Source organism: Salvelinus sp. IW2-2015, linkage group LG33 (genome assembly GCF_002910315.2).
Source record: "Salvelinus sp. IW2-2015 linkage group LG33, ASM291031v2, whole genome shotgun sequence".
Lineage (NCBI taxonomy): Eukaryota > Metazoa > Chordata > Actinopteri > Salmoniformes > Salmonidae > Salvelinus > Salvelinus sp. IW2-2015.
This window is the reverse complement of record NC_036872.1, coordinates 11984542-12005749: the sequence shown is the minus strand read 5'-3', so window position 1 is coordinate 12005749 and position 21208 is coordinate 11984542. Positions and strand designations below refer to the sequence as shown.

General features: G+C 42.7%; 3 protein-coding genes across 3 annotated transcripts in view; 1 reads left to right on the top strand and 2 right to left on the bottom strand.

Moving 5' to 3' along the window:
• Nucleotides 1-3881: 3881 nt before the first annotated feature.
• Nucleotides 3882-5614, bottom strand: LOC111957671 (tumor necrosis factor ligand superfamily member 6). Its single transcript, XM_023978589.3, has 4 exons — nucleotides 5411-5614; nucleotides 5201-5228; nucleotides 5023-5073; nucleotides 3882-4923 (listed from the first exon to the last, which is right to left on the bottom strand). Exons 1-4 carry the CDS (start codon nucleotides 5612-5614, stop codon nucleotides 4466-4468), a joined length of 741 nt encoding a protein of 246 aa, XP_023834357.1. The 3' UTR covers nucleotides 3882-4465.
• The window catches only part of LOC111957669 (serine/threonine-protein phosphatase 6 catalytic subunit), a 53296-nt gene continuing 37629 nt past the window's right edge, over nucleotides 5542-21208 (top strand). Inside the window, exon 1 of the mRNA XM_023978587.2 lies at nucleotides 5542-5626. Within this exon, the coding sequence (XP_023834355.1) occupies nucleotides 5567-5626 (60 nt within the window). The 5' untranslated portion in view covers nucleotides 5542-5566. The remainder of the gene's footprint in view (nucleotides 5627-21208) is intronic.
• The window catches only part of LOC111957668 (multiple epidermal growth factor-like domains protein 9), a 42229-nt gene continuing 31287 nt past the window's right edge, over nucleotides 10267-21208 (bottom strand). The window contains exons 3-6 of the mRNA XM_023978584.2: nucleotides 19570-19709; nucleotides 18043-18192; nucleotides 11439-11708; nucleotides 10267-11333 (exon numbers count right to left, since the gene is read on the bottom strand). Coding sequence (XP_023834352.2) covers nucleotides 10822-11333; nucleotides 11439-11708; nucleotides 18043-18192; nucleotides 19570-19709 — 1072 coding nt within the window. The 3' untranslated portion in view covers nucleotides 10267-10821. The remainder of the gene's footprint in view (nucleotides 11334-11438; nucleotides 11709-18042; nucleotides 18193-19569; nucleotides 19710-21208) is intronic.

Genomic DNA, 21208 nt, shown 5'->3' with positions numbered 1-21208 from the left:
TGCAGTATATTAATATGTTGTATGTGTATGCAGTATATTAATATGTTGTATGTGTATGCAGTATATTAATATGTTGTATGTGTATGCAGTATATTAATTGTTGTATGTGTATGCAGTATATGAATATGTTGTATGTGTATGCAGTATATGAATATGTTGTATGTTGTATGCAGTATATATATGTTGTATGTGTATGCAGTATATTAATATGTTGTATGTGTATGCAGTATATTAATATGTTGTATGTGTATGCAGTATATTAATATGTTGTATGTTTTCAGTATATTTATGTTGTATGTGTATGCAGTATATGAATATGTTGTTGTGTGCAGAATATTATATGTTGTATGTGTATGCAGTAATTAATATGTTGTATGTGTATGCAGTATATTAATATGTTGTATGTGTATGCAGTATATTAATATGTTGTATGTTTTATGAGTATATTAATATGTTGTATGTTATGCAGTATTATTAATATGTTGTATGTGTATGCAGTATATGATATGTTGTATGTGTATGCAGTATATTAATATGTGTATGTGTTGCAGTATATGAATATGTTGTATGTGTATGCGAATATTAATATGTTGTATGTGTATGCAGTATATTAATATGTTGTATGTGTATGCAGTATATTAATATGTTGTATGTGTATGCAGTATATTAATAGTTGTATGTGTATGCAGTATATTAATATGTTGTATGTTTATGCAGTATATTAATATGTTGTATGTGTATGCGTATATGAATATGTTGTATGTGTATGCAGTATATTAATATGTTGTATGTGTATGCAGTATATGAATATGTTGTATGTGTATGCAGAATTTAATATGTTGTATGTGTATGCAGTATATTAATATGTTGTATGTGTATGCAGTATATTAATATGTTGTATGTGTATGCAGTATATTAATATGTTGTATGTGTATGCAGTATATGAATATGTTGTATGTGTATGCAGTATAGAATTGTTGTATGTTGTATGCTGTATATTAATAGTTTGTATGTTGTATGTGTATGCAGAATATTAATATGTTGTATGTGTATGCAGTATATTAATATGTTGTATGTGTATGCAGTACAGAACCTTTTTTTTGTATTTTTTTTTTGTATTGATCTTATTTTACATTTGTGTGGCTGTTCTTGTCTAAGTGTTCTGTATGTTGTCGTGTTTTATGTTTTGTGTGGAGCCCAGGAAGAGTATCTGCTGCTTCTGTAACAGCTAATGGGGATCCTAATAAAATACCAACGCAAAGCTGAGTAACAAAGGCCAAGAATCAACAACAAGAATCAAAGGCTTTCCTTGGAGTAATGTCAGTCCAATGTCAAATGTGATATAGCGAAGCACCTGAGTGAGTTGGTTGCTCAATTACGCAGGTACTTTCCCGAAACGGATGACACAAACAACTGGATTCGTTATCCCTTTCATGCCCTGCAGTCCATTTAATGATATCTGAACAAAAGAGCCCCATCAAAATTGCAGCAAGCGGTTCTGTGAAAATTGAATTTAATCAGAAGCCACTGACAGATTTCTGCAATGGGCTGCGCCCTGAGTATCCTGCCTTGACAAATCGCGCTGTTAAAACACTGATGCCCTTCGCAACCACGCACCAATCTGAGAGTGGATTCTCGGCCCTCACTAGCATGAAAAACTAAATACAGGCACAGACTGTGTGTGGAAAATTATTTAAGACTGAGACTCTCTCCAATACAACCCAACATTGCAGAGTTTTGTGCATCCTTTCAAGAACACCTTTCTCATTAATATGTGGTAAATTATTCACAATTTTCGATGAACAAATAAAGTTTTATATGTATGATGGCTAAATAAAGAGCAAAATTATTGATTATTATTATATTACTTTTTGTGCCCTGGTCCTATAAGAGCTCTTTGTCACTTCCCACGAGCCGGGTTGTGACAAAAACTCACACTCATTCTTATGTTTAATAAATGTATCGTATAGTGTGTGGCAGGCTTACAATGATGGCAAAAAAAAAAAAACATTTGAGAGTGCGCTGAGCTGACCCTGGTGCTATATAGGGGGTATGCAGCTGGAGGTTGAATGTTTGAAGGGGTACGGGACAATAAAAGTTTGGGAACCACTGCTCTAAAATAACTGTCAGGATTCACAGAAAATGGCAGGTGCAGTTTCATCCCTTAGAAGTGATATTTATCATACCATTCACACCTTCTTAAAATCCAACCCACATGTTTATTGTTTTATTGTTTTATTGTTTGTGTAGTACAGGCTTCAGGTGTCTTACTACAGCTTCATTACGCATTTTTTTATTCCTTTTAGGGTCACCATGCAAACCTATACGTTTCAAAGTCATTTATTCAAAGATTAATTTGAACGATTACAAGCAAACCCAAAACATGATGCAGCCACCACTGTGCTTGAAAATATGTAGAGTGGTACTCAGTAATGTGTTATGTTGGATTTGCCTCAAACATAACACTTTGTATTAGGGACAAAAGTTAATTGCTTTGCTACATTTTTTAAAATATAACTTTACTGCCTTGTTGCAAACAGGATGCATGTTTTGGAATATGTTTTATTCTGTACAGGCTTCTTTTTTCCCACTCTGTCATTTAGGTTAGTATTGTGGAGTAACTACAATGCTGTTGATCTATCCTCAGTTTTCTACTATCACAGCCATTAAACTGTAACTGTTTTAAAGTTACCACTGGTCTCATGGTGAAATCCCTGAGTGTTACCTTCCTCTCCGGCAACGGAGTTAGGGAGGACACCTGTATCTTTGTAGTGACTGGGTGTACTGATACACCATCCAAAGTGTAATTAATCTTTTCACCATGCTCAAAAGGGATATGCAATGTCTGCTTTTTTATTTAAACCCATCTACCAATAGGTGTCCTTCTTTGCGAGACATTGGAAAACCTCCCTGGTCTTTGTGGTTGAATTTGTGTTTGAAATTCACTGCTCGACTGAGGGACCTTACAGATAATTGTATGTGTGGGGCACAGAGATAAGGTAGTCATAAAAATAATCATTTTAAACACTATTATTGCACACAGAGTCCATGCAATGTTTAATGTGACTTGTTAAGCACATTGTTACTCCTGAACATAAGTAAGCTTGTCATAACAAAGGGGTTGAGTACTTATTGACACAAGACATTTGAGCTTTTCATTTTTTATTAATTTGTAAAAATGTCAAAAAACATAATTCCACTTTGACATTATGTGATATTGCGTGTAGGCCAGTGACAAACAAATCTCAATTTAATCCATTTTAAATTCAGGCTCACAACAAAATGTGGAAAAGTCAAGGGGTGTGAATACTTTCTGAAGGGACTGGTCAGCCTGTGTAAACAGGAAGCCTTGCATCATTGTTTCAACATTTACAACAATGGGTGTTGTATGTCACACGATGGTGCAATAGCGTGCATGCCATGCATTCTTAAGTAAGGTTAGGTTGAGGTGGTAAACACAGTGTACGCCCATAGTGTTGTTTATCTGCTGGAAACACACCTCAAATGTCACTTTTACTTTTTTTATACAGTAGAAAACTGAATGAACTTTAGGGACATTTGTAGCTGACACAGTACCCAACCCCACGGGACAGGCTGGGAACACCACAGGGTCAACCGTGGAGAGGCACTCACGGAGCAGTTATGTGTTGCTCAAGGGCACAACTCAGATATTCCTCATCAGCCCTGGGGGTTTGAACCAGCAGCCCTCTAGTAACTTGTCCGCTTCTCTTACTACGTAGGAACTGTCACCCCACAAACACTTTCAACAGTCCAGGTTGGACTCTACTTATTTAGAACATAAATGAAGTTGTATATCACATACCGCATTTGGGTAAGATCATCAATCTAATCTAAAGTTCCCTATTTGTCTGTGTGACGGACGTCACCGTGCTTGCTTAACTGTACTTCTTCCTAACCCATCAGACCACACTGAGACTGGAACACCGGGACCTCTGTTCTGCAAACACATGTGACCTCCCTCGTGTCCTCCCCACTAATGCAACTCGCTGACTCTGCATACATTTTCCAGATTGTACTTGTCATAGGCTACATTTACACAGACAGGCCAATTCTGATCTTGTGCCAAATTATTGGCAAAAGAGCTGACTGGTCAAAACACCAATTTGTGGATAAAGATCAGAATTGGGCTAACCCTATAGCAACATCACTGTTTTACTGAATAACAAGTTATTTATGGCCACACTTAAGATCATAATAACAGTGCAATGTTGTACTTCAAGTGCTCTTTCACCCACATTCTCAAATGAAAACTCTCCAGAAATAAATAAAGTATATAGTGAAGAGATATGACATGTGTCTGATAAGTGATAGTGGTTACAATAATTTCAACAAAGCTATGCTCTCATTATGTAGCAGTTGACACAAGTCATGACGTATTCAATAAAAAACAGAAACCTAAAGCAGACATATATACAGCCCTAAAGTCCATTATTATCCCTGTACCTCAAATGAGATATGCCCCAAAAAATGTCTTGTCTTCTTGAAGGAGAATCAACTCATGGTACCAGTCCTCGTTACTCACTCTAAGCCTGTCCCCAACTTTAAGTTTAAACACTCCGGATGTGTGTGGAGACTTTTCCCAGTAAGGAATCACTGAGTCCTCCTCTGAGCCAGGGGGCTGACTGCAGTACACTGTGTCAGATGCTGTTAGGAGTTCTCTGTCACTCTGGTAGTTCATTGCAAACAGCATCACCCTCTGGGAGAGGATGAAAACAGGGCCCTCTTTGCTACACACAAAGTGACTAGGCCTTCGGAAGGTGATCTGCAGGTAAACCTCGTACACGCCATCTTTCAGCACGATGAGGTCGCCGTCGTCATACTCAAAGTCGCTGAGGTGAGCAAGTCCAAGTTTGTCCTCCCATTCAAGGTATTCCCTTTTCGAATGATTAAATGAGGCTGGAGCTGGAAGAGTGACAAGGAGGACATTACCTTTTAGCTTAGCCTTATTGATTGGTCTTTCAAGCAGTAATATCATGAGTAGTGTTGGTATCATAATTGTACCTGTCAGATGGGCACTTGGATTGGTTCTGACTTGCTGCTGCTGAAGATAGCCTATATGGAGGGATACAATAGACAGTGTGAAGATGATGATGAGGATGATGATGATGAGGATGATGAGGATGACGATGATTATAATAATATCATGACAACCATAATAATAATAATAATCAGAATTTACCTATAGAATAGCTCCCCGCTGAAGTGAGCTACAAATAAAAACACAAGATCCATTCAGATTTACTGTGTATAATAGTCTGCAAGATACACCACAGCTCTCTACAATTAGAATGACAAGCGTTTTCTGATCTCTCTAATAATTATATACATTTACTTTAGGCTACTGGGCCTAACAGTTTGATTCTTACCACACACACAAAAATAAGCTTACCTGGTTGTCCGCTGCTTTATGCTGATATGCGTGTAGCAGGAGTGCAGCACACGACAGAAGTATAGAGACAAACGCAGCGAACCGAGTGAGGCACACTGACAGCACTTTATCTCTGCGGCTCACCCGGGAATAAAGAATCTTGTCACTCTTCGCACGATGACAACGGATCTCACAGCAAACCTCTTCATTGGCAGCGGCTGTCATGATCAGCAGGGAGTGAGTACTACTCAATGGATTTTGACGTTCAAGTCCGACGTTTATAAATCTTGTCGCCCACGTTCCACCTACAGTCAGGGTATCGTGTAAACGTGTTGTTTCAATCTGTGAGTTTCAGTGTAGGGCCTACAGTGGCCAATTTTTCATGTAACACTTAACTTCCTGTTTAGACATTGAACTGGATATGACTGAAAAGGAACTTAGCCATACTACAAACCAAAATACTGTTGTAAATATCGTGACTCAACAACAAACAATTGTGTTTTTTTTTTCAAGTTGTTACAGGATTCAAATTTCAATCAAGTTTAAAATATAATCTTTCGAAATGTTCAATAAATAATAGAACATTAAATAAATCCTTACGAAAAAAGAGTGCAGTCAGAGTGCAGTATAACTGCAGTACACTATGCTGGAAATACTGCCTCCAAAATACCCTCAAAATGTACTGCAGTAATTTTGCAGTAAAACTGTAGTTACAGTGCAGTATAACTGAACTGCAATACACTGCAGTTATTCTGCAATTATTGCATCCAAAATACCACAGTGCACTGCAGTTACAGCACCTTTACTGCAGTTTTAAAACAGTAATATATTTTGTAAGGGGATAAGTCATCCAATCAAAGCAAAAAATAGACAAAATTAAAAGTCTCTTTTCATGGCTTGTTTTTTGTTTAAGTTACAGCTCTTTATTGACCATAACTGGCAGTAGACATGCTCAGTCTTCATTGTCACAACACCAGTGGTGGCTGGTGCCCCTTAAAATGGGGAGGACGGGCTCATAATAATGGCTGGAACGGAATAAATGGAAGGGTCTCAGACTCCAAAAATACCTGGTTTCCATGTGTTTTATACCATTCCATTGACTCCATTCATTATTATGAGTCACCCTCCCATCACTAGCCTCCTCTGAACAGAACACATAGGTCACGTTCCCCTGTTCAGACCTTGCACGCATCAACCAATGATTGCGTGTGCCGTTGGGCACCAGATTCCTATAACATATGATGTGATTAGCTGATACTTAAAATATCTATCTAGATGTTGTAAGCTCTGGCATGCATCAGCAATGCCTGGGGCAGAGGAATGTTCCCTATACACTGGCTGACACTCTCATGGTTGCAAAAAATGAACTGTGTACAAACCACGCCTCCAAATATTCGAATGAGCCGTCAATCTAGACCACCTGGCCAGGCTGGAACGACCGGTGTAATGATACTAATGGTTTCAACAGTTGTGGCTAGAGGAATACAGGTCCATCCAGATGCCAGAACCGTAGAAGCAATCAGTTTCCAAGAAAACAGTAGTATCACCACAGCGGCCTTGACCACGATTGCCAGTCACTCTCCTCTGCTTGATTTTCACCTTCAACACACAGCCACTGAGTGTAGATGGGACGACAGCAAACTCAATAGAACTTCTCTCAGGCGTTAGAGGGTCTCGGTCTTCTGGGAGTGACCCTCCCCCACTGCCTCACGTACAGCTCGAAGGACATGGGCTTGAAGGGAACTGGGTACAAGGAACTGCCAGACCTACGCATCACACGTAATCTCCTTCCATAGCTGAAACACAACCCCATTGTGAAGGGCCAGGCAGTCCCATTGTGAGTAGTAGGCAGATTCTGGCCAACCTCCAGTCAGCCCCACACAACTGCCAACACTAGGTGAGTTTCCTTGTTTTCTCTGAAAGTCCTGCTCATCCAAAACCTCCAAGGGGATATTCACCCTGTCTGCCACATGGATGATGACCCTGCCCATCTGCTGGGACACACTCAATTCGTGGGGGTCTAGCTGCATGGTCCTCTCCAAGCCGGCTGCTGCCCGGGCTGGCAGCTCCCACCGACGGTGCACCAGCTGAGGTGGAGCTACTGCTACACAGTACCGGGCCATGTACACATGAAAACATTTTGCTGTGTTGCCACTTATGCCCACAAAAAGGATGCAAAATGAATTAAGTTATGCAACTTAAAGCTAGAATTCTTAATTGAAACAATAACGAAGAACTCCCCACCACCTGTTTTTCAAAAAAAACTACGGGATGGGGCTGGAGAAATTTTGCCACTCTCAAATTCATAGACCGAGCTATGGATGCAAGGACTGACTATCCATGATACACTAAATTACCAAAAGTATGTGGACACCTGCTCGTCGAACATCTCATTCCAAAATTGTGGGCATTTATATGGAGTTGGTTCCCCCTTTGCTGCTATAACAGCCTCCACACTTCTGCAGGGCTTTCCACTAGATGTTGGAACATTGCTGCGGGGACTTGCTTCCATTCAGCCACGAGCATTAGTGAGCTTGGGCACTGGGGTTGGGCGATTAGGCCTAGCTTGTAGTCGGCGTTCCAATTCATCCCAAAGGTGTTCGATGGGGTTGAGGTCAGGACTCTGTGCAGGCCAGTCAATTTCTTCCACACCGATCTCGACAAACCATTTCTGTATGGACCTGACTTTGTGCATTGGGACATTGTCATGCTGAAAAAGGAAAAGGCCTTTCCCAAACTGTTACCACAAAGTTGGAAGCACAGAATTGTCTAGAATGTCATTGTATGTGCTGTAACATTAAGATTTCCCGTCACTGGAACTAAAGGGCCCGAACCATGAAAAACTGCCCCAGACCATCATTATTCTTCTTGCGTCTGCCAAACCCAGATTTGTCCGTTAAGACTACCAGATGGTGAAGTGAGATTCATCACTCCAGAGAACGCATTTCCACTGCTCCGGAGTCCAATGATGGTGAGCTTTACACCACTCCAGCCGACGCTTGGCATTGCGTCTGGTGATCTTAGGCTTGTGTGCAGCTGCTTAGCCGTGGAAACCCATTTCATGAAGCTTCCGACGAACAGTTCTTGTGTTGACGTTGCTTATACACCTGTCAGCAATGGGTGTGGCTGAAATAGCTGAATCCAGTCATTTGAATAGGTGTCTGCATACTTTTGTAGATATATATAGTGTTTCAAATGTATAGTTTTAACCATGTTGAGGCTACACAGTGTTTGTTTACAATGTTGTTTACAAACATTGGAGTAAAACAAGCTTTTATTTTGGGTTCTGATGATGTACAACAGCTGAACTAAGGTGATGAGAGATTTCTAATCTTCTTCAAGCATCAATGGGTATATATATATATCATTCATTTATAAGTCCAAAATGGATGTAGCAACTACGGATTCTAGCTTTAATAAGAAAGAAAACATTCAGAGCAGTCTTCTCTGTTGAACCTAGGCTCGTGAGTGGCGCAGCGGTCTAAGGCACTGCATCTCAGTGCTTGAGGCATCACTACAAACACCCTGGTTCAAATCCAGGCTTTATCACAACCGGCTGTGATTGGGAGTCCCATAGGGCGGTGCACGATTGGCCCAGCGTCGTCTGGGTTTGGCCGGTGTAGGCCGTCATTGTAAATAAGAATTTGTTCTTAACTGACTTGACTGGTTAAATAAAATAATAATACTACAAAAATACACTTCATTAGCACTGAAATGACTCTAACACAGAAACACAGCCGCTGTGAAAAAATAACAAAGTAAAACTCCAGGTAGGGTAAACATGCAAATATGAAGGAGCAGTTACAGACTAACCAAGAAACCCAATTTTATTTAGCATTGTATGTGAAATTTTCAGTTTGTGGTATTTACACAATTTACCATGAATAATTTAATTGAAATCAGTAGTTAGGGATGATGACATGTATCCTGCAAGACAATACAGAGGGTAGGTCAATTTATAATTAATTTCCTGTGTGGACTGTGCCCAGACCATATTGGAGCCTTTAACTGTAACCGTACCGACTGTTCTGAGTGTACACCGCACTCTACCTGTACAATAATAATGATCCTATTCACATTCATCTGTACAATGTCCTACTCTTATTTACAGTGATCACACTGGGGAAAGAAGCAGTACCTGAGGAGTCAGTTCCCTTAATAACTTAACCCATGAATTCATTTTTACAGAAACAAATCCTAGATATCATTGTAGTTTATAAACAACATAAATGCACGAGCAGGATTAATAGTGTTGCTGCCGGCAACACATTACCAAGATCGGTCTATTTTGTACTGATATAAGACTATATAAGAAATGAAGGCTAGAATCATTTTGTCCTAGATTTGGATTACTTAATGAAACCAGCTTAACTGGACTAGAGCTACTTTTTGAGCAAGAATGTGTTCAACACCTTCCGTAGAGGTAGGCCTTTCTCAGACCAGCAGCTTAGCACTCCATCAGTAAAAAAAAGTCAATGTGATGATCATAACAAGCAATGGGACATACTGCCCTGCACAGTACTGAGTGGAGAGAGGATACAAGGTATGTTTGTTTCATCATCTAAAACACTCCTTGTTAATACTCAAGGTAAGGACCTGGCAATTGTTCATACAGGATACAACCGAAAACAAAAGACAAGGTCATTTAAGCCAGCAGCCGTCACTTTTCCCAATATCTAACAAAAAAGACATACATATGAACAAATGTTGCACTTTTCAATTTGCATTCAATATAGCACACAGTTCTAAACACCATGAAAAACATCTTACACGTGGAACATTTATCCCAAGAACAAAACTTGAAACAATAAATACAATTCATTAAAATAACAATCACTGTCTGGACCAGATCTCCGTTCAAGTTGTAACTTAAACTGTTAGTCCGTTTTAAAAGGTTCTGAAATGCTCGGTCTCCTGATGAGTGGTCTGATGGCCATTGAACTGCATAAGAAACAGTGTCCATACAACAGACACACGGTCCTATACTCTTGCATGGGCAAACACCCCATTACCACAACCATCCACATCTTTAACAGTGCCCTCTGCAGGCACAACTGAAGTAAAACAGTCGTCTCTTTGGACCCTTCATTGACTTCTTATTTTACGTGAATCACTTCAATCTGAAATGGAGCCCGAAATCTTGTAATCTTTTGCCAGGACAAAAGCAACAGAAACACACCATCCCTTTTTCATTTGTCTGTCTGTTGGTGCCAATGGCCTTATGCAGAATCTCCTTCTGTTCCACAGAGGGAGAGAGGAGCTGGGTAGAGGGAGTCGAGTTACACATGGAGCTTTGGGTTTGGTGTCCAGCAGCTTTGAAAGTCTTTATCCATTTCATGTCTCTGTCCTGTGAGGCAGGTAGCCAGGCCGGAAGCCTCTGTGTGTGTGTCCAGTCTGTTAGCAGTGTGCAGTCTGTCTGTCTGCCCTGTGGGCTAGGCCTTGTAGCAGTTGCCCTGGGTGGTGAGAGCCAGCTGGCCGTTGGGCGCCACCTCGTTGGCCTCGTCCTCCAGCAAGCCCGATACGTCAGCGTTGGGAATGCTGTCATGGTAACTGCTGCAGCTGATGTTGTCCTCCTTCAGCTCGATGGTCCAGAAGGGAGCATTGAGCTTGCGATTCTGGTACTCTCGGTAGGTGTACACCCCTCCCACGAAGCCCAGCAGCACCACCACCACCAGGATGATGACGGCCAGGACGATGACGTTGAACTGGGTCCAGGAGACCTCTGTGAGGGCGGCTGTGGTGTTGTCTGAGGGGCTGCCCAGGCTGGTGAGCAGCGCCTGGGTGGTGGCTATGCTCAGTAGGGTGCTGGAGTTAGTGGTAGAGGGGGGAGCACCGGTGGGCAGCGTGGAGGTCAGGCCCTTGCTGCTGGGGGTTGGAGCAGGGGTGGGGGTTTTAGAGGCCTCGGTCGTTGTCACGGGCTCTGGCGTAGGAATTATCCGTGCTGCTAAAAAACAAATGATTTACAGTGTGAATGGGCATGCATTCAGCTACTCATGGCACATGCAATATACTAATACTCCTCTGCACCAAATGATTGGATGACCCTTACCTGGGCGGGTGCAGTTGTGGGCGCGGGCGTCCCCTGTGAAGCCGGCGGCACAGAGCTGGCATTGAGGCCCTGTGGTGTTGTTGGTGCAGCTCAGGCAGTGGCCAGTGTCAGGGTGGCAGAGCTGGGCCGGGCGCGTTGGGTCTGCGTTACCACTGCAGTCGCAGGGGACACACCCACTGTTGGCACTGTAGAATCCAGCCTTGCACCGTTTACACTGCTGACCGCTGTATTCAGACAGGCACTGGTCACACACTGGGAACCCATCAGAGTCTAGGGAAACAAAAAAACACACAAATACAGTTGAAGTCAGATGTTTACATACATCTTAGCCAAATACATTTAAACTCAGTTTTTCACAATTCCTGACATTTAATCCTAGTAAAAAATCCCTGTCTTAGGTCAGTTAGGATCACCACTTTATTTGAAGAATGTGAAATGTCAGAATAATAGTAGAGAATTATTTATTTCAGCTTTTATTTCTTTCATCACATTCCCAGTAGGTCAGAAGTTTACATACACTCAATTAGTATTTGGTAGCATTGCCTTTAAATTGTTTATCTTGGGTCAAACGTTTCGGGTAGCCTTCCACAAGCTTCCCACAATAAGTTGGGTGAATTCTGGCCCATTCTTCCTGACAGAGCTGGTGTAACTGAGTCAGGTTTGTAGGCCACCTTGCTCGCACACGCTTTTTCAGTTCTGCCTACACATTTTCTATAGGATTGATGTCAGGGCTTTGTGATGGCCACTCCAATACCTTGACTTTGTTGTCCTTAAGCCATTTTGCCACAACTTTGGAAGTATGCTTGGGGTCATTGTCCAATTGGAAGACCCATTTGCGACCAAGCTTTAACTTCCTGACTGATGTCTTGAGATGTTGCTTCAATATATCCACATAATTTTCCTGCCTCATGATGCCATCTATTTTGTATAGTGCACCAGTCCCTCCTGCAGCAAAACACCCACACAACATGATGCTGCCACCCCGTGCTTCACGGTTGGGATGTTGTTTTTCGGCTTGCAAACCTCTCCCTTTTTCCTCCCAACACAACGACGGTCATTATGGCCAAACATTTCTATTTTTGTTTCATCAGACCAGAAGACATTTCTCCAAAAAGTACAATCTTTGTCCCCATGTGCAGTTGCAAACCGTAGTCTGGCTTTTTTATGGCGGTTTTGGAGCAGTGGCTTCTTCCTTGCTGGACGGCCTTTCAGGTTGTTGAAATAGGACTTGTTTTACTGTGGATATATACTTTTGTACCTGTTTCCTCCAGCATCTTCACAAGGTCCTTTTCTGTTGTTCTGGGATTGATTTGCACTTTTCGCACCAAAGTACGTTCACCGCAAGGAGACAGAACGCGTCTCCTTCCTGAGTGGTATGACGGCTGCGTGGTGCCATGGTGTTTATACTTGCGTACTATTATTTGTACAGATGAACGTGGTACCTTCAGGCGTTTGGAAATTGCTCCCAAGGATGAACCAGACTTGTGGAGGTCTACAATTTTGTTTCTGAGGTCTTGACTGATTTCTTTTGATTTTCCCATGATGTCAAGCAAAGAGGCACTGAGTTTGAAGGTAGGCCTTGAAATACATCGCAACACTGTTACACCTCCAATTGACTCAATGATGTCAATTAGCCTATCAGAAGCTTCAAAGCCATGACATCATTTTCTGGAATTTTCCAAGCTGTTTAAGGCATGGTCAACTTAGTGTATGTAAACTTCGACCCACTGGAGTGTGATACAGTGAATTATAAGTGAAATAATCTGTCTGTAAACAATTGTTGGAAAAATTACTTGTGTCATGCACAAAGTAGACCGACTTACCAAAACTATAGTTTGTAACAAACATTTGAGTGGTTGAAAAACAAGTTTTAATGACTCCAACCTAACATGCTGACCAGACTGGACACATCGCGTGCGTGACGTTGTAAAATAAATTTAGAAATCCATGTTATTTAATTATTGCACCCACACTGCTCGCGCGTGCCAACGAGCGTCTGCGTTGCCAAGGGCTAAAATAGAAGTCATTCCTATTTCTGACGCAGGTCGCGCAGAAGTCCTGCCTCTCCCATCTTCTCATTGGGTTATAGAAGCAGGTACCCACGTGCCATCTCCTTATTGGTTATACCCACGTGGGTGATTGAAAGACGAACTGTTTTGCCGGTTGTCGTGGTAATACTATGAACGTTAGATGCCAATCACCATATAAATTCAAAGATGAAACAGCCTGGAAGAGGAGAGATGACTAGGAACGATTCGGTTGACGGTTTATGTGTGATTAATTGTCAGAGTAGAGGACCTGTACATTTCACAGGTAAAATAACAACTCAATGTTTATATCCCAGGACAAATTAGCTAGCAACAGCAAGCTAGCTAAATAGGACAAAATAGCTAGCATGTGCAAGCTAGCTAGCTAAATTACCATACATGTTTAATGCTTTTCGACCTGTCCCCAAATTAATGTAATTGGTTCAGAGTTTGTTTTGATATCTTAACCTGCGTGTCGTGATCGCGTTTGGTGTGGGGGGACAAAATACATTTATGCACGATGGCGCACGTGCGCAGCCGGTTTGGGTTCCGTGTAAGTGTAGTAAACTTCCGACTTCAACTGTACATGTCAATCATAAATCATAAGAGACTTGGCTGATATACCACCACTAGGTGGCACCAGAATGCCAAACACAGATTGGTTTGTAATACTGCACAATGCAAAACGTAAGCCCTATGGCAGTGTCTCTAGTCTACTTTAGGCTACTTAAGGGCTAAATAAGAGTACCCTAGCTAATAACACAATTGTTTTTGTTGCTCAGATACATTTTAAAGCTACCCCAAAAGTTTCAGAGAAAAGATTAAACGATAATAATAATAATAAGCCATTTAGCAGAAACATGTACCCAAAGTGACTTAATCGTTTTTGTGTGGGTGGCTCCAGTGGGAATTGAACCCACAGCACTTGTCGTAGCAAGCAGCATGCTCTGAGCCACACACGACCACCGATGTAATCAAAGAAAGATATGGCTTAAGTGTGGAACAAACACTGTTCCACAAAACACACGTCTTTACAGCCCGGAATCAAATTCACTTTAATCGTTTCTAAAGACTGATCCCTTGTGTTAGAGCATCATCATCACTTCTCATTATCATGAGATGTCGGTCTCCTCCAGGGTCAGCTTTCTCCTCCAGCCTCTGGTCCTTAGTAATATGATGCTACTAAACAGTGCCCTTCCTTCTCTCCTAATGGCTTCACTAACTGTTATATATCCCCTTCTGCTGTCAATTAAGTACCAGGAGGTCTGACACCAAATATTATTGAGCACAGTAATCAGGCTTTCTACATGTCATTAGTGTAAGTGTGGATCCCCTCCTAAGCAAGGTAATAGAGAAAATAGCCACATACTTATTGGTACCCTAAATATGTGCTGGCTTAAGTCTGCTTAATATCATCCATATCTAACTCTTTCCGACTTATGGACCAATATGTGTCCACAACAGACACACTTTCCAAAGCGACAATTCAAATCCTAGATGAGAGCTAGACCAATAAAGTCTATGAGTGATAACACCTCTTATCTATAGGCAGTGTCTGATTGGTCGGGTTTAACCCTGGGTCGTTGTCAGTGGAAACGCTGTTGTCAGAGGGAAACGTTTTATATCATTAGGAGAGGCAAAGGACCTTCACATACGGATACTGACTCAACAACCTGACCTGGATATTTACCCAGTACCATCCTCCCTCACTACTGCTACAGCCAGCTCAGCCACTTCCTTTTCATGCACACACACACAAATAAATCAATGTTTTATTAGCCTTAGGATGAATGAGTCAAGCCCTTATGTACCTTTGAGAAAAGAGAGGCTACACACATATAATTTAATCTCTCTCTCATGGTACTGCATTGTGGATTAGTCACTGTTGCCAGGGCAACCTCTGAGGCTTTTGTTGATTCCTCACACACAACATTATCACCCTACTACTGCCTGGTTAATTTTTTATTTAACTAGGCAAGTCAGTTAAGAACAAATTCTTATTTACAATGACGGCCTAGGAACAGCGGGTTAACTACCTTGTTCAGGGGCAGAACGACAGTTTTTTACCTTGTCAGCTCAGGGATTCGATCTAGCAACCTTTCAGTTATTGGCCCAACGCTCTAACCACTAGGCTACCTGCCGCCTCTAATTCAAGAAGCTGTGTTGTGGTGCCACCCAACCCCTCTGTTCTACTGCCTGACTAGCTTGCTGGGAAGTGGCCCAGCTGTGCCCAGGATGTTCAGTGTGATCCATGTTCAGCTCAACCTCGGCCTGGCGTGTGTCCTCCTTCCACTCCCTGTCTCCACATGGCTGTTGCCAGGCTGCTGGGACCCAATGGGAGGACGTCAGCAGTCACATGGCTGCAGCTGATTGGTCAGATCAGAGGTTGGGAGGACAGTGACAGACAGACAGACAGACAGACAGACAGACAGACAGACAGACAGACAGACAGACAGACAGACAGACAGACAGACAGACAGACAGACAGACAGACCAGCAGACAGACAGACAGACAGACAGACAGACAGACAGACAGACAGACAGACAGACAGACAAGACAGACAGCAGACAGACAGACAGACAGACAGACAGACAGACAGCCAGACAGACAGACAGACAGACAGAGCGACAGACGACAGACAGACAGACAGAGCAGACAGACAGACAGACAGACAGACAGACCAGACCAGACAGACAGACAGCCAGACAGACAGACAGACAGACAGACAGAAGCAGACAGACGACGAGAACAGACAACAGACACAGACAGACAGAAACAGACAGCAGCAGACAGACAGACAGACAGACAGACAGACAGACAGACAGACAGACAGACAGACAGACAGACAGACGACAGACAGACAGACAGACAGACAGACACAGGAGACAAACGAGGGCGGACAGACAGACAGAGAGAAGACGACAGCTAGACAGACAGACAGACAGACAGACAGACAGACAGACAGACAGGGACTCTACGTATGTCTGTGGCTCCAAGGCTCAGGCCTCCTCTGCTGAGGTATCAGTTTAGTATGGGTACAAACCGATACTGGCTTGCTTGGTTAAAACATGCTTAATAGCGAACGTGTCTACCTGAGACATTTGGGATTTTGCTGATGTGAGGAGACCCATCCACTGTCAAGAAGCCTAACTGTTAGACCCTAACAGACCAACACCAGCAGGGACAAGAAAGATAGGTGGGATTAAACATCGTCAACCAGAGTGTCAAGATATTGACGCTTTGGCAAACCATCACAAGTAAATTGCAATTATCTGTGAAAGACAAGCAGTATGCTTGCGAATGGAGTTATAGTAATGGGGACAAAGCCATCATCCCTGGCAGTGACTGTCGATGGTGCTTCGCTGTTGGAGAGTTCAGAATAGTGGGGGTACGATGTACTGGTTGAACATGAACCTGTCACAATAATTAAAACAACGATGCCATGATAAATAATAGTGTAATAGCCTAAAAGTTATCGTTACCGCATGTCACCCGCATTAAAAATGAACGAATGGACTTGAAAATGTGTGGAATGCTCTCCAAAATGCGCTATGGTTCGACATTTTGTGAAGGCAGAGATGCGTGGCCGAGACGCATCGATTCAGGTTACAAGTGTAGGCCTAATGAATGAAAATCAGCAAATGTTTGGGGTGTTTTGTTACAGATGTCTTTTTCCATTCCCCAAATGGCGTGTGCACAGTGCACTGATGCCTACGGATGCGGGGATTATTTTAGAGCGGACGAACGTGCGCAGGTAGCCAGGCTTACAGGAGCATTTTGAGGTGATTGACAATCAGATGAAAACATCATGACTGATTATGTTAATATACCCTGATGAAGACAGCTTGTCTGTGGAAACGTTGGTAATTAAATTGCATCTGAGCTCCTAGACTCTGCGGCGCTCCGTTAATTTTTTTGAAGTGTTCTACTCCGCTAGCCACCACCTCGCCTAAATTGGTGTGCGTTTCTTTCGCCTCTTGGTTATGTTAATACCACATTAAAAGGTAATACATTTTGAAAGTTGAACGACACATCTTTATTATTAGGCCCACAGAGATGGTATTAGATTAATAGGGACTCTACACTGGGTGTACAAAACATTAGGAACACCTGCTCTTTCCATGACATTTTACTGATCAGGTGAATCCAGGTGAAAGCTATGATCCCTGTTAAATCCACTTCAAATCAGTGTAGATGAAGGGAAGGAGACAGGTTAAAGAAGGATTTCTAAGCCGGGAGACAATTGAGACATGGATTGTGTATGTGTGCCGCCATTCAGAGGGTGAATGGGCAAGACAGAAGATTGAAGTGCCTTTGAACGGGGTATGGTAGTAGGTGCCAGGCGCTCCGGTTTGAGTGTGTAAAAAACTGAAACGCTGCTGGGTTTTTCACGCTCAACAGTTTCCCATTTTGTATCAAGAAAGAACATCTAGCCAACCGGAGTCAACGGACCAGCATCCCTTTGGAATGCTTTCGACACCTTGTAGAGTCCATACCCCGACGAATTGACTGGCAAGGGTACTAATATGGTGACCTAAGAAGGGCACTACTGAGGCAGGGGATAGTGGCTACTCACCAATGTGACAGGTGCCAGTGGAGGTGGTGTTGGAACAGGGGCAGGGGACACAGGCATCGGTGGTGGCAGCACCAGAGCTGCAGTAGAATCTAGGCTTGCATTCCTCACTGTTGGGTCCTTGAGTGTTGGCCTGGCAGTTCAGACAGATGCCTGTGGAAAAGGAGGGAAGTTATGGTTCAAAGTTAACGTCCATTTCCTATGCTAACATGTTTTGAAAACGGGTCTGTTTCTACAATGTAGGGACTATGACATATGGTATTTATTGACCACACCTGAACACTGGTGGTTTTGTTTGTATAGTATGGAAACCGTTAATCCAGCAAATACTACTATCCTGCTGATTTGAGCACCAGACTGTTTAGTTGCCTGTTACATAGTAATGGAGTTGAGAGGTTTTTGTGGAAAAGGAACCAATACTTCTATATGGGATATGAAATTATTCTGTATAGTGGGGCATTGCAGATGTTCTCTGTTCTCTAAATGAAGGAATAGAGTAAACACTATTGTTGTTTTCTGTCCTTCTCGATATAGGACACCTCACGATAGAGGACACCTCACGATAGAGGACACCTAACTATCACTCTTATCTAAAAACAATGACCCTATAGAAGTAGGAACAAATCAGCTTGATTTTCCAGTATTCAGATTGAAATGGAACAGGTCACTGTCATGTTAATCTGGAAGAGACAGTCTAATGTGTTTTGCATACCCTCATGTTTCTTATGTAACGCTCCCTGGCTGACAGAGGGTCATTGTCGATGACATCAGACCTGAGCTAAGGAAGTACATCCACAGCATTTATCATTCTTCTGCATCACAATGGCAGACAGATGGGTTCTACAATCCCATCCACCTTGACCCTCTCCAAGCCTCTCAATAAGTGTCCACTCACACAACGATACACAGGATGGGACACGTACACACACAGGGTTAGTGTGTAACAGGTAATCAAATGGCTACCCGGACTATTTGCATTGTGTGTGTCCCCCCCAACCCCTCTTTTTACGCTGCTGCTACTCTCTGTTTATCATATATGCATAGTCACTTTAACTATACAGTCATGTACATACTACCTCAATTGGGCCGACCAACCAGTGCTCCTGCACATTGGCTAACCGGGCTATCTGCATTGTGTCCCGCCACCCGCCACCCACCACCCGCCAACCCCTCTTTTACGCTACTGCTACTCTCTGTTCATCATATATGCATAGTCACTTTAAACATATCTACATGTACATACTACCTCAAACAACCTGACTAACCGGTGTCTGTATGTAGCCACGCTACTGTATATAGCCTCGCTACTGTATATAGCCTGTCTTTTTACTGTTGTTTTATTTCTTTACTTACCTATTGTTCACCTAATACCTTTTTTGCACTATTGGTTAGAGCCTGTAAGTAAGCCTTTCACTGTAAGGTCTACACCTGTTGTATTCAGCGCACGTGACAAATAAACTTTTTGATTTGATTTGAAAGGGTGATTGTTGTGGTTTGTAGATAGAAGGTGTGGTGTAGTGGATTACTCACCCGATTGCGGGTGGCAGTAGTTAGTAAGGCTGTTGCACTGGCAGGGTTGGCACCCCGTGCTGCTGAAACGGAAGAAGCCTGGGTGGCACTCGTCACACTTGGGCCCGTACACTCCCGTCTTACACACACACATTCCTGAGCTGAAAGAACAGGAGAGCACAGTCAGCATACAGCATACGGTCACATCACATACTTTGATCCTTCTCTTCGATCGTCCAGCCTTTAGGTTGTGTAACAGCCTAACTGTACTGCTGTAATGGTGGGTTTGAGAGCTCTCTACAGTCTGACAGGGAAACTGCACCATTTGGATAGGATTTGCATTAGCCATGACATTCTGTGTCCAGATTATTCTAATGGTTTCACACACGACATCCTGTAGGTTCCCCCTGAGTGGTTTCTCCCATCAATCCATCTGCTATCCATCACACGCCCTGGCCGTTTTGATTCAATTAAGAGATTGTTGTGGTTGTAATGTGTAACTTGTAGTTTTGCTTTAAAAAATGAAAACCAGATCCTTCCCTCCGTGGTGAACAGAGCACAGCTACTCCAGATGGGTTCAATGGCATGGGTTAGCCCAGCCCCCCATCCTCCACAGTTCAAAGCTGTCTACTTTAATTCCACTAACATGGTTGGCATGCTCTGGGGGCAGGGCAGCATGGTAGAGTCTGGACCAGACTGGAACACTCTAGGAACATCTGGTCCAAGGCTGGAGACTGAGAGCCTGCCTGGATCCCACAGCCTACAGGCCAGGCATGATAATACTCATCCTCACAGGGCCTCTTTCTGCCAGGTTTTCCCCTCATATACTCTATTAGACAGTGACCTTGAGGAGGGAATGGGTCAGGGTACCTGTGGGATCCTCTTCAAGCATTCAGCACCTCTCAAGGGCTCTCAGCAAGACACAAAAGGACAAACCCCCTCCTGCATAGCCCTCTCTCTTGCTGGGTAGAAAGAGCAGCTATGCCTAAAGAGAAGGGGTTGAGAAAGATCTGTCTCGAGCAATAACTCCTTTACACCCAGTTGTCTCTGGTCATCGTGGTCTGAAAAAAACTACAAAAACATGCAGCTCATAACTAACCCTGAATGGTACTGTGAGGATCTGCAGGGTTGGCCTATAATCTAAAAACAAAACAGGCAAGTCATTCATTACAGAGAATTCCCTGCGGTTTTGATTTAAAGTACAATCTTTACAGAGAATTCACTGTAGTTTTGATTACAGTACAATGCCTTTTGGAAGGAGATGAAAGTAATCAATGATTACAAAATGAAAGGCAAGAATAAATACAGTTTGTCATCTGTTTATTGTCTATGTAAATCTCTGAGGTGATAAAATGGCGGGCTAAAACTAAACAATGAGTTAGTGTGCTGATGATGATGATGATGATGATGCGTATGATTGCTGACAGCTGGAACTAGAGGGTGCTTTCTATTTGATTATCCAGTCTTGCTAGAGCCCACTTAAATCCAATTCAACTTGAGCTCTTTAGCACACCGTCGAGCTTTGAACATCACTTATTTCATTCGCTAATGCCAACACACTCCACTGCATTTCACCTGCACATTCCACATACTGCTGTGTGGTCAGCCTGCGAAACATTCAAGCTGAAGCCTTATTGAATTATACAGCACATGAGACACT